The following is a 12423-nucleotide window of genomic DNA, read 5'->3' on the forward strand; positions in this document are numbered from 1 at the left end:
AATGGCACCCCATTCCAGTACTCTTGCCTGGAAAATCCCATGGACAGAGAAGCCTGGTGGGCTGCAGTCCATGGGGTCGCTAAGAGTCGGACAGGACTGAGCAACTTCTTTCACTTTTCACTTTCATGCATTGGAGAAGGAATGGCAATCCACTCCAGTGTTCTTGCCTGGAGAATCCCAGCCCACCCAAGCCTGGTAGGCTGCTGTCTACGGGGTCGCACAGAGTCGACGGAAACAACTCAGCAGCAGCAGCAGTTGCTAGTGATGATAAACAAAAGGTTCCTGATATCTTGGAGCTTGCAATCTAATGGGGGAAACACATTAAACTGTTATAAACTGTGCTAAGTCAATGAAATATAGGTTGCCAAAAGTGTCAAATCAAGAACTGACTTTACAATAGAGTGAAGAAACTTTTCCCCACAGATGGTTAATTTTTTTTTTTTTTTTTGAGCTAGAGTCGATGGGTGGAATGAAGAGTTAGTGTTTGTGTGTCTAGGGAGCAGAGGGTCTGATGCTAGTAAGGGAGAGGGGTCAACAGCAAACATGATTATTGTACTAATGAGTTTAAATTTCTTAAGTTGATGAGGACTAATTTGGTCCTCATCAACTTAAAAAATTCTTCAACCAGTAATGCTGAAGAAGCTGAAGTTGAATGGTTCTATGAAGACCTACAAGACCTTTTAGAACTAACACCCAAAAAAGATGTCCTTTTCATTATAGGGGACTGGAATGCAAAAGTAGGAAGTCAAGAAACACCTGGAGTAACAGGCAAATTTGGCCTTGGAATAGGAATGAAGCAGGGCAAAGACTAATAGAGTTTTGCCAAGAAAATGCACTGGTCATAGCAAATACCCTCTTCCAACAACACAAGAGAAGACTCTACACATGGACATCACCAGATGGTCAACAGCGAAATCAGATTGATTATATTCTTTGCAGCCAAAGATGGAGAAGCTCTATACAGTCAACAAAATCAAGACCAGGAGCTGACTGTGGCTCAGATCATGAACTCCTTATTGCCAAATTCAGACTGAAATTGAAGAAAGTAGGGAAAATTACTAGACCATTCAGGTATGACCTAAATCAAATCCTTTATACAGTGGAAGTGAGAAATAGATTTAAGGGACTAGATCTGATACATAGAGTGCCTGATGAACTATGGAATGAGGTCCATGACATTGTACAGGAGACAGGGATCAAGACCATCCCCATGGAAAAGAAATGCAAAAAAGCAAAATGGCTGTCTGGGGAGGCCTTATAAATAGCTGTGAAAAGAAGAGAAGTGAAAAGCAAAGGAGAAAAGGAAAGATATAAGCATCTGAATGCAGAGTTCCAAAGAATAGCAAGAAGAGATAAGAAAGCCTTCTTCAGAGATCAATGCAAAGAAATAGAGGAAAACAACAGAATGGGAAAGACTAGAGATCTCTTCAAGAAAATTAGAGATACCGAGGGGACATTTCATGCAAAGATGGGCGCAATAAAGGACAGAAATGGTATGGACCTAACAGAAGCAGAAGATATTAAGAAGAGGTGGCAAAAATACACAGAAGAACTGTACAAAAAAGATCTTCACGACCCAGATAATCACGATGGTGTGATCACTGACCTAGAGCCAGATATCCTGGAATGTGAAGTCCAGTGGGCCTTAGAAAGCATCACTATGAACAAAGCTAGTGGAGGTGATGTAATTCCAGTTGAGCTATTCCAAATCCTGAAAGATGATGCTGTGAAAGTGTTGCACTCAATATGCCAGCAAATTTGGAAAACTCAGCAGTGGCCACAGGACTGGAAAAGGTCAGTTTTCATTCCAATTCCAAAGAAAGGCAATGCCAAAGAATGCTCAAACTACTGCACAATTGCACTCATCTCACATGTTAGTAAAGTAATGCTCAAAATTCTCCAAGCCAGGCTTCAGCAATATGTGAACCGTGAACTTCCAGATGTTCAAGCTGGTTTTAGAAAAGGCAGAGGAACCAGAGACCAAATTGCCAACATCTGCTGGATCATGGGAAAAGCAAGAGAGTTCCAGAAAAACATCTATTTCTGCTTTATTGACTATGCCAAAGCCTTTGACTGTGTGGATCACAAGAAACTGTGGAAAATTCTGAAAGAGATGGGAATACCAGACCACCTGATCTGCCTCTTGAGAAATTTGTATGCAGGTCAGGAAGCAACAGTTAGAACTGGACATGGAACAACAGACTGGTTCCAAATAGGAAAAGGAGTACGTCAAGGCTGTATATTATCACCCTGCTTATTTAACTTATATGCAGAGTACATCATGAGAAACGCTGGGCTGGAAGAAGCACAAGCTAGAATCAAGATTGCCAGGAGAAATATCAATAACCTCAGATATGCAGATGACACCACTCTTATGGCAGAAAGTGAAGAGGAACTAAAAAGCCGCTTGATGAAGGTGAAAGAGGAGAGTGAAAAAGTTGGCTTAAAACTCAATATTCAGAAAACGAAGATCATGGCATCTGGTCCCATCACTTCATGGGAAATAGATGGAGAAACAGTGGAAACAGTGTCAGACTTTATTTTTGGGGCTCCAAAATCACTGCAGATGGTGACTGCAGCCATGAAATTAAAAGACGCTTACTCCTTGGAAGAGTAGTTATGACCAACCCAGACAGCATATTCAAAAGCAGAGACATTTCTTTGCCAACAAAGGTCCGTCTAGTCAAGGCTATGGTTTTTCCAGTGGCCATATATGGATGTGAGAGTTGGACTGTGAAGAAAGCTGAGTGCCGAAGAATTGATGCTTTTGAACTGTGGTGTTGGAGAAGACTCTTGAGAGTCCCTCGGACTGCAAGGAGATCCAACCAGTCCATTCTGAAGGAGATCAGCCCTGGGATTTCTTTGGAAGGAATGATGCTAAAGCTGCAACTCCAGTACTTTGGCCACCTCACGCGAAGAGTTGACTCATTGGAAAGGACTCTGTTGCTGGGAGGGATTGGGGGCAGAAGGGGACGACAGAGGATGAGATGGCTGGATGGCATCACTGACTCGATAGATGTGAGTCTGAGTGAACTCTGGGAGTTTGTGATGGACAGGGAGGCCTGGAGTGCAGCGATTCATGGGGTCGCAGAGTCGGACACGACTGAGCGACTAAACTGAACTGAACTGAATTTAGTGCTTCAGATCACATCAGATGAGTCGCTCAGTGCTTAGGTAGCATTTTATCCTTGCTAACTACAGTTATATTTGGAGGTAATCTATTGAAAGAAATTTCCCCCTCAAAAAAGTCAACATATTGAATAGTTATGTTGCTATAAAAACAAAAGATTCGATTTTATTTCTGATTAATAAGGAAGACTTGAAATTTAACCAAGATTGTAGTATGTAAATTAAGCAGAGAAGGCGATGGCACCCCACTCCAGTACTCTTGCCTGGAAAATCCCATGGACGGAGGAGCCTGGTAGGCTGCAGTCCATGGGGTCGCTAAAAGTCGGAGACGACTGAGCGACTTCACTTTCACCTTTCACTTCCATGCATTGGAGAAGGAAATGGCAACCCACTCCGGTGTTCTTGCCTGGAGAATCCCAGGGACGGGGGACCCTGGTGGGCTGCCGTCTATGGGGTCGCACAGAGTCGGACGCGACTGAATCGACGCAGCAGCAGCAGCAATGGTGACTGGTTTTCCTGCTGTGTCACAGTACTAATATCCTACAATTGACCTGTTCAAAGCATTTTAGGAGGGCTGAGAGGCTCTAACCATATTGTTCTCACTAAAAGAGTAATTTTAAAAGTATTTGGTGACTTAATGACCATGTGTCTAATTGGTCTGCTGCTTCTTGTCCCAGGTCTTAAATATCTTTCAGTAAGTCTGTCTCCCAATTATAGATACTGAATCATAACTAAGAACAAAATGTACTATATGTTTTTTCCACCTCCAATTAGGAAAGTCATGGAAGAGAAAGTTAATGAAATTACATTCATAAAAAATAACAAAGTAAACCAATCTGATTTGATTTTACTTTACAGAAGAGAAAGAGATCATTAAATAAATATTTACTAAGTTCCAATGTGCTAGATACAGGTGCTGGGGAAACAACAGAAAATAACACCCTGCCCTAATGTGGCTTCTATTTTAACTTGTGGATATTATTTTTCCTTTACAAATTTCTTTTAGTGGGGAAAATCTGTCCCTATTTTTGACAGATATAATAGAACTTCCCACTGTCAGGTCACGAAAAAGAAAACCCAATTCACAAATACTCAGATCTGGACAACTGTGGTAAATTAAGTAATAAGATTTTGCTGTTGATTTTACTACCACATAAAACAATGAGGTTATTATAGTGAAAACAACAGTAGGTATTTTAATCTTCAACTATCAATTTTTGAGGAGAGAAGTGAGGGACAAAGAAGAGAGAATATAATCTAGTTTAGGACTTATTTGTGACCTTCAGAAAGTGACTCATTCCCATGACTTTAATTTTACACTATTATAAACTGGGGATGTCTACTACATATGTATTAATAGTTTTGTGTTCAGTAGATGACAATGTTTTATTTTTATTGAGCACCTTGTCCAATATGTTGTGTAAATTATATAAGAACGTACTTTGCTCCCTAGGAATTCCTCTATGAACACAGGAATATAAGGAACAAATCAGTATCCTTTATTGCTTTTAAACCCAGGTAGCTTGGAGACTAGTCATATCTCATCATGTCTGAGTTTTGCCCTTGGCTTCTCACACATCGTGGACCTGCCAAAGAAGAAAAAGAATGGTATTTTTATGGAGAATGTGATATGATATCGCATCTCCATCGCACCAACTGTTCCTTATGAGGTACCAGCAAAAGGTCTTCTGTTGTTAACTGCCTGCTTTCTCTTAGCCTTTAAAAATTTTCAGCTTTGCCCTTCACAATGCCAGTATTGAAATTTAAAAAGGCAACAACTGGCTCTTTTAAAAATGCAATCGTTTTATCAAAGATAAGCTCTCTGAAGGCAGATCCTTAGTCATGAAACATTTGCTGTAGCACTAAATACATTTGCTTCAGCTAAATATAGCTGCAGACCAATAGTGAAAAAAATGAATGCCTGCTCTAAACTGAAGAAGATACAAGGTTAAAAATTCTAAAAAGTTGTTTTGCAGTGAAGTAATTTGCTAAGCATTTTCCCCTCAAATGTTGATTTTGTCTTATTTGTAGCACCCAGGGACCTCCCTGAGAAAGAGCAATTTATCAAGTATATTAACTCTTTAGCCTTATAAGAAGTCCATTATTAAATAGTATGTGAAACATTGTCCAAAAATACTACACGGTGTGCTCGGTGGATCTAGAAGACAAATCCAAATCATGGGAAGTAATCTCAGATGGAAAGACATTGCTGTAGTCTCCTCATTTTAAGTTTTATATCTGGGTTTTAATGCCTTTTTTTAAACTTATAAACCCCCAAGGTGAATACTCTTTGCTAGTACCCAGTGTGTACTCAGTCATGAAAGTTATTAAAATTAGCACCTATACATTGAACTTATATTTTCAATGCCCTTTACCAACCATCATCCAAAGAAAGTTTGAAAGGTATACCATAGGTACATTAATTGACAGTCGTTATAGGAGCACTTTCAGATTTTAGAAGCCACCTTATTCTTTTTCCTTAGGGGTGTTTTACATAAAACACAAGATTCTCTAAAACTGTCCATATTTTGGCTATGTAGTCTAATTTGTCAGAACTTAATGCAATCCTATATGCCTACTGAATTTAAGCTAAAGACCACACACTCTTCTGCTCTCCTAACATGGCTAAGGACATAAATACTTACTGGATAATCACACCTTTGGGACTGAACAATGGTTCTTCCAGTTTATTATGTCACCTACCCTAACAGTGACCACACAATGTCATAAGTCAACATGGCTAAGGGGTTGCATGCACTATGGGTTTTTTTGTTGCGAATCTCTAAGACTTAATGTGATGACCAAAATACTTTTTAAAGTCAGTATCACAGCTCTAGCCTATTCTACCAGGAAATACAGATCACCAGGATTAGTTAGTTGTAAGAGCATCCGATGGAGTGAGTCTTAAAATCGTCAAGACTTTTCACAGGCAAAAAAATATTCCCGACAACTATATTGGCTTTACAAACAGGACTCTAACGCCTCCAAGGTAAGAACCGAGTATACCATGGCACGCAGTGTGTGCATGAATTTGTCTTGACGGTAGCTCTGATTCTCGGAAGAGGGTCAGAGGGAAGGGCCTTTGGCCAGCACCAGCACTTTGCCCGAGGGATCTGTTGTCCTTTCTGAGTGTCTAGGTTAATATTAACCGGACCCAATAAGTTTCTCTGCCCAGGACGCGTACACAAGCCACTATCGGCACAGTGTAACAACAACAAAAAACTGTCAGCACTTAACGTATTTTCTGCCCCTGTCGGAGGGATCTCAACCTGAGTCTGGGAAGCGGCTAGCTTCTGAAGAACCAGGGCGTCAGGGAAAGCGGCGTCAAGGGCCTGGAAACCCAGCCTAGTCTGTCGTTCAGTCCCCAGATGCACGTCTCCCCTCCGCCGACTCCCACCTTTTGCTCTCACTGGTTTTGAAAAGTCTCGGCTCCCCCCTGACTTCACTTACCCAAGTCCTCACTGGGCCCCGACCCTCGGCGGAGTCCCCTCGGCTCCGCTCCCTTCTACCCTCCGCCCTCGGGAGGGCGGTTCCCGGGCCCCACACAGCGGAGGACTGAGGGGAGGCCTACTCACCCCTCCTAACAGCCCTATTTCGGGTTTATTTGAGTAGCTAGACTCCCGGGAGGGCGCAGGTCACGCGTCAGGAGGCTGCCGGGGGAGCACCCCACCCCCTCCGCCAGGGTTTCGAAAGGGGCGATCCTGGAGCGCGCCTGGAGTCTCGCGAGAGGAGGTGGGGCCCCGCCCGGCTCGCTCGGCCCCGCCCCGCCCCACCCTCCCCACGTCCCCCCCACCCTCCCTCCCCCACTCCCCCGTGGCGCGAGCGGCTGACTGAGCCTGGAGAGGAAACGGCATTCTGAGCCGCGCTCCCGCCCAGGCCGGCCCCGACGCGGGCCTCGTCAGCCGGTAACGGGGAGCCGAGGTGGGGGGTCAGGGAGGCGACCACGCAAGCGGTGAAGGTCAGAAGCGGGAGGCCTCCTCCGAGAAGGGTGAGGAGGGGAGGGTCTGTGCCTCCCCCGCGGACTCCGCAGAGCTGAGGCGGGGTCGACCCCTCCCAGGGGCGGGGTCGCGCTGGGCAACTGCAGCCCAGGGGACTGATGGGGCGGGGCCCGCCCTTAAAGGGGGAGAAGGGGTCAGCTGTGTGTGGGGGGTGGGCTGAGGGCTCCTGGGCCGCGGGCCGTGGGCTGAGGAGCGGAAGCTGGGGGTGGCGTCCTAGACCCGGGACTCCGCTGACCCGCTGGGGGAAGCCCCGGAGCCGCCAGGTCCCTTCCGCCTCTCCTTTGGACCCTGACTGGAGGCCGGCGGGCTGGGTGGGGGGGGTAGGGAGAACGGCGCGAGGGGGCGGGTCCCCGCGCTGCTCGCCGCTGATTGGCTGAGCGCGTGTGGAATCGGGTGATGGGAAACGCAGCCCAGCTCTCCCGTCCCCTCCTGCTGCTCTCCCTCTCCCCCCGCCTCCTCCCCGTGGCGAATGTGCTGCGCGGCGGCGGGTGCTTACGCTCGCGGGGTTTGGCTGTTGCAGGCAGGAGCTGGGAGGAGGCGGCAGCGGCAGCGGCAGGAGCGGCGGCGGCAGCAGCAGCAGCAGCAGCAGCTGGGAGGAGGTGGTGACGGTGGCAACGGCAGCGTCAGGGACGATGGCGCGACTGGTGGCTGTGTGCAGGGACGGGGAGGAGGAATTCCCCTTCGAGAGGAGGCAGATTCCCCTCTACATAGACGACACCCTCACGGTGAGCGGGCCGGGCCGGGCCGGGCTCGCCGCTCCCCTGGCAGCTGTTTCCCCTCCTCCCCCTCCCCCAGGCCGAGCGCTGCGCACTGGAGAAAAGAGTGTGTTGCAACTCCTAGGCGAGGCCTTCTCTCCGGCAGGCCCCACAAACTCGCCTTTGCAGTGGGTCGTTTGGTAACGTCCGCGGGCCCCTAGGTTGGCGCTCCACCCGCACTGAGAGCCCCTCTCTCCGGCTGTTACTCCTCCTTTGCCGCTCTCTTCCTTCACCCTTTCCCTTTCGGAGATGGTGCTTTTACCCAAAGCACGCTCCTCGGAGAGGGGCTGAAGGATCTCGGGCGTCCAGGGCCTATTCCTTACAGAAACCACCTACCCTCGGGGAGGCTTAATTATCTGGAAATGTCGCAGCTGCACTGCTACCTGTCTATTTTCTAGCTTAATACTACAGCTCTCACTCCATAAAGCATAATTACGGAGGGCAGGGTGACATGCTCTTGTACAGGAAAGATCCCACTAAAAGGATCTGATTTCGCTAGAGTCTCAATATGCCTAGTCCATTAAAACTGTTGGAAATGATTGTATTGCGAGGCCATGACTCTTCAAAACGGGCTTTCTTGGTATTAATGATTATTGAATTTACAGGTAGCTTTTCCTAAAGAAGCCACAATATTGAATGTGTAAGGGCATTATAAAAGGCTGATGGCTCATCTTGAATGTCAAAACCCAGTTCTGAGTAGTTTTCCTTTTTTAGAGTTGATGGTGGTACAGCATTACAGACCCTCTGCCCTGGGTTGCTGTAGTGTTTCCTTTAGAAGGAAATGGCAGAAATTTGAATCTGAACAGGAAATGAGTGCAGTCGCTTATCACAATTTCTTAAGAAATGAAATGGACCTTTTCTGAGAATCTTGAAATGTGCATTTTGATGATGCTGAAGCTTTGGATTATACATTTGCGTTTTGATAAGGTGTTAACTAAGTGTCTTCATCATACCGCCTTTGCCTTTTTTCCTTTTCAAAGGTGGTTGGTGTGTTTTGCTCCTGAATTTCTTTTTTGCAAATACCTACTGAACTTTTTTCAAATTTTGTGTAAAATGCAAGTCATTGTAGAGATGTCACTCTATGCCTTTCTGTTTGCCAGTCTCAATTAAGACTTGATTGAGCTGCAGTACCTTTAAAAAGCATTAGAAGAGCTATTGAATGACTTAATTTGTTAGAACTTTTTAAGTGAAAGCATCTATAATTACCTAAGTGCATTTTTCTTTTTTCATGGAAAAAGAATGATTGGGCTCACATAAGGTACATAGACTTTGTGTTTCATTAGAAAGTGTACTTGTATGCTTTGGTCATGATTACTGCACCTTTTGCATTAAAAGTATAATGGACTTGTATTTTAAAAAGTGTTTTTTAAAAAATTAGCACTCTGATCAAATTAAATGAAGGATTTCTCAATTTGAAAATTAATATGAGTTCATTTATTGATAATTTTCTTTCTTCTCTCTCCCTCCAACACAGATACTTTTCTAGAGCTTATAGTTTGGTATCAACCTTTTGTGTTTATTGTCCTAGATAATCTTTGAAGTTAAAAAAAATTTGGATGTAAGGTTACTATTGAGTGTACACTATCAAAACAGGGGGAATCAACCTAAGATTTGAGTATTTACAAAAATTTAAGACACTTATGAGTCTCTTCTTATGTTCACAGAGTCACCTTTAATATGGACGTGGCATTGATATATCCATTAAATAGTTTTTTAAAATAGGCAACTTTGGGTGTTCTTAAACTCTATTCTGAATGAATTTCCAAAATTTTCCTCAGAAAAAGATGTAACCTGCACTGTGATTTATTATTGTTACTTCTCTAGGGAAGTTGGGATTGGACTGACCTGGCAATAGAGTTTTGCTTTTATTGTATGGTGGACTTGTGACCCAGGCAAATAAAATTTAGGCTTGCTTAATTTAAGTATCTTAAGCAGCATCTTATTTTTTTATGTATCTTTACTCTGGAAAGGTTTTTATCACTAGGAAATGAGTGGGACTCTTCATTGCTTTGTTATGGAACTTACATATGTCACTGAATGCTGGTTTGTGTAAAATCTTGTCAAGTGTCCATTATATTTAGGGAAACAAGTTTCAGAACTGTTCTACCAGACAGTACTTAAAGGAAGAGTGTAGAGCAAACACCTGTTGAGGAAGAGGGAGGAAGCAAGCTTGCAACAGAGGGTTATGCTCAGCACTGGGTCCTTGATAGTTTGATGACATTGTATCCCTGAAGGTAACTTTTGGTTTGATCTTTGTTCCTAGACTCCATAGGTAATCCTCTGAGGAAACATTGTGTGATTATTTCAAGTCTTAGAACCTTGTTAACTTTTAGGTGTTAAGTCTAGTTACAATGTTTACAGTCAGTTACAAATGTTTATCCTTGCAGAAGCCAAAAGCTCTAGCCTGGGGTAAACTAGCGATTTTAAGTTGGATTTGTAAAATGAAATTAACAAGCTTGTAGATGAGGAAGTAGCCTCCTCTTTTATGTGGTATGTTGCAGCCACATTTAAAAGACTCATGGCAGTTCATTGGGTTTGAGTACTTGAGTACAGTGCTGATACAGGTGTGTTTGAGAAAAATCCCAAGTAAGTAAACTGGTGGAATATTTAGGAAAATGGTATGCTGTGTAGCTAAAATGCTTTTCAGTGTTATTAGAATTATAGAATAGCAGATAGACAGAATACAGATTTTATTTTAAAGACATCTTTGAAGAATTGGGGCTTCCCTAGTGGCTTAGATGGTAAAGAATCTGCCTGCAATGCAGGAGACCCAGATTTGATCCCTGGGTCGGGAAGATCCCCTGGAGAAGGATATGGCACCCCACTCCAGTATTCTTGCCTAGATAATTCTATGGACAGAGGAGCCCAGTGGGCTACAGTCTATGGGGTTGCGGACAAGACTGAGCGGCTAACACACTTTCTTTGAAGAATTACCGTTTTTAAAGTATTTTTAGAAGGAATTAATAGTCAGAATATATACTCCTTATAATATAATCTTGAAAAATAGTTGCAAAACAAAACAAATTATCCTTTACCCTGCTTCCCAGAGATAGCTGAGATTATAGAGCAGCATTTCATGTAGTTCCCATCATAGAAACATAGAGATTCAGAGTTGAGATATGTCATCTTCTGTAACACTTCCTATCTTGCTGCTTCTCACTGAATGTAATATTAAGAACATTTTCTTTTGTTATTCTTAAGCAGTGTTAATGGCCTTGCAATACTTTGTTGTATGACATTCCAGGATGTAATCATTCCTCCTTTGCTGGACTTAGAGGTAGTCCTAGTTTTTGCTATGAATAACATTCTTAATATGAATTATGCATAAATAATGCATTGTTTGCGTTAACAATTTTTTCTGGCTTTTCAAAGGAAAATTAGTGGATCAAAGGATAAAAATCTTCTATAAAATTCTTGATACATACTGTCAAGTTACTACAATGTGGAACACAGTTTACCCTCCTAATTCAAACCAATCTAAATGGACTAGAAGCTCTGATAAGGGTTTTTGAGACTTTAAAAAGATGAAAAATGTAGTGTGTCCTTTTGAGGATTAGGTAGTTAGCATCAGTTAGAAGTTTAGTATTGTTTGCTTAAAAAAAAAAAAAAACCCAAAACTTAGATCTTTATTTATTTATTTTATATTTTAAGCTAGGCCATGTGTGTCATGGCATGAGGGATCTTAGTTTCCTGACCAGGGATTGAACCCATGCCGCCTGCATTAGGAGCTCAGAGTCTTAACCACTGGCCCACCAGGGAAATTCACCTGTTTTCAATTCTTGATTAAGTTTTTAATTTACCAAAGGTGATAGATGTTACAGATGGCTGTGAAAATGAAGAAGTAAAAAAGTAAAACTAAAGGGACAGGGATTTTTAATAAATACAAACAGTATTGTTGGATTAGAGCTTGTGAGAATACGCTAGGAACAGATTATTTGTGGTCAGAAGAAACCAGGACAGGTACTTAAGAGTGAAAGTGGGTAATGGATTCAATAAACTTTATAAAGCAGTAATTGCAGGACAATGACTTGTTCTATTTTTGGCAAGCCTAGGGATAGGCAACCTCATCATGAAGCCAGACATTAATGATTCCTCTGTGAGACCACACCTGAAGTACTTTACGTGACTCTTCCTTTGGGTAACCTAGGATCTGAAGAATAAGTCAGGGAAGTGATTTTAAAGAATGAGGAAAAATAGTTCCACTGTCCTCTTATCTTTCTCTTTTTATTTTTTCCCTTTTTCTTATTTTGTTGTCATCATTGAAGAGCATATAGTGATTGGCCAGTAAACAGCAAAGTAAAAAGCCATTGTTGAAAGGGAAAGGCAAGGACAATAATTATTTAGTGTGAGCGTGGAGTTTCTAATTGGGGCGGTATTGAATATGTGTGTGAGTGTGTGCATGCGTGCTCAGGAGCCCAGTTGTGTATGTACAAGAGAAAATTTAGTATTATTCAAGCCAGTGAAACACAGGAAAGACACAGTAATATACTTGATCTTTACATTTGTCTGTACTAGTTAGGTAAAAATGAAATGGTTGGAAA

The 12423-nt window shown here is 43.0% G+C and overlaps 1 protein-coding gene across 13 annotated transcripts in view; it reads left to right on the plus strand.

The window, feature by feature from the left end:
- The first annotated feature begins 5904 nt into the window (after positions 1-5904).
- GGNBP2 (gametogenetin binding protein 2) overlaps positions 5905-12423 on the plus strand; it is a 34019-nt gene continuing 27500 nt past the window's right edge. For 4 of the 13 annotated variants that reach the window (XM_061390246.1, XM_061390249.1, XM_061390253.1 and 1 more), the window contains exons 1-2: positions 6924-7117; positions 7648-7852. In XM_061390246.1, the coding sequence (XP_061246230.1) occupies positions 7760-7852 (93 nt within the window). In that variant the 5' untranslated portion in view covers positions 6924-7117; positions 7648-7759. Of the gene's footprint in view, positions 6119-6922; positions 7118-7508; positions 7853-12423 lie in introns of those variants that run through there. The other 9 variants (XM_061390251.1, XM_061390252.1, XM_061390254.1 and 6 more) reach the window with 7 other exon arrangements.

Source organism: Bos javanicus, chromosome 19, assembly GCF_032452875.1.
Source record: "Bos javanicus breed banteng chromosome 19, ARS-OSU_banteng_1.0, whole genome shotgun sequence".
In the NCBI taxonomy this organism is placed as follows: Eukaryota; Metazoa; Chordata; class Mammalia; order Artiodactyla; family Bovidae; genus Bos; species Bos javanicus.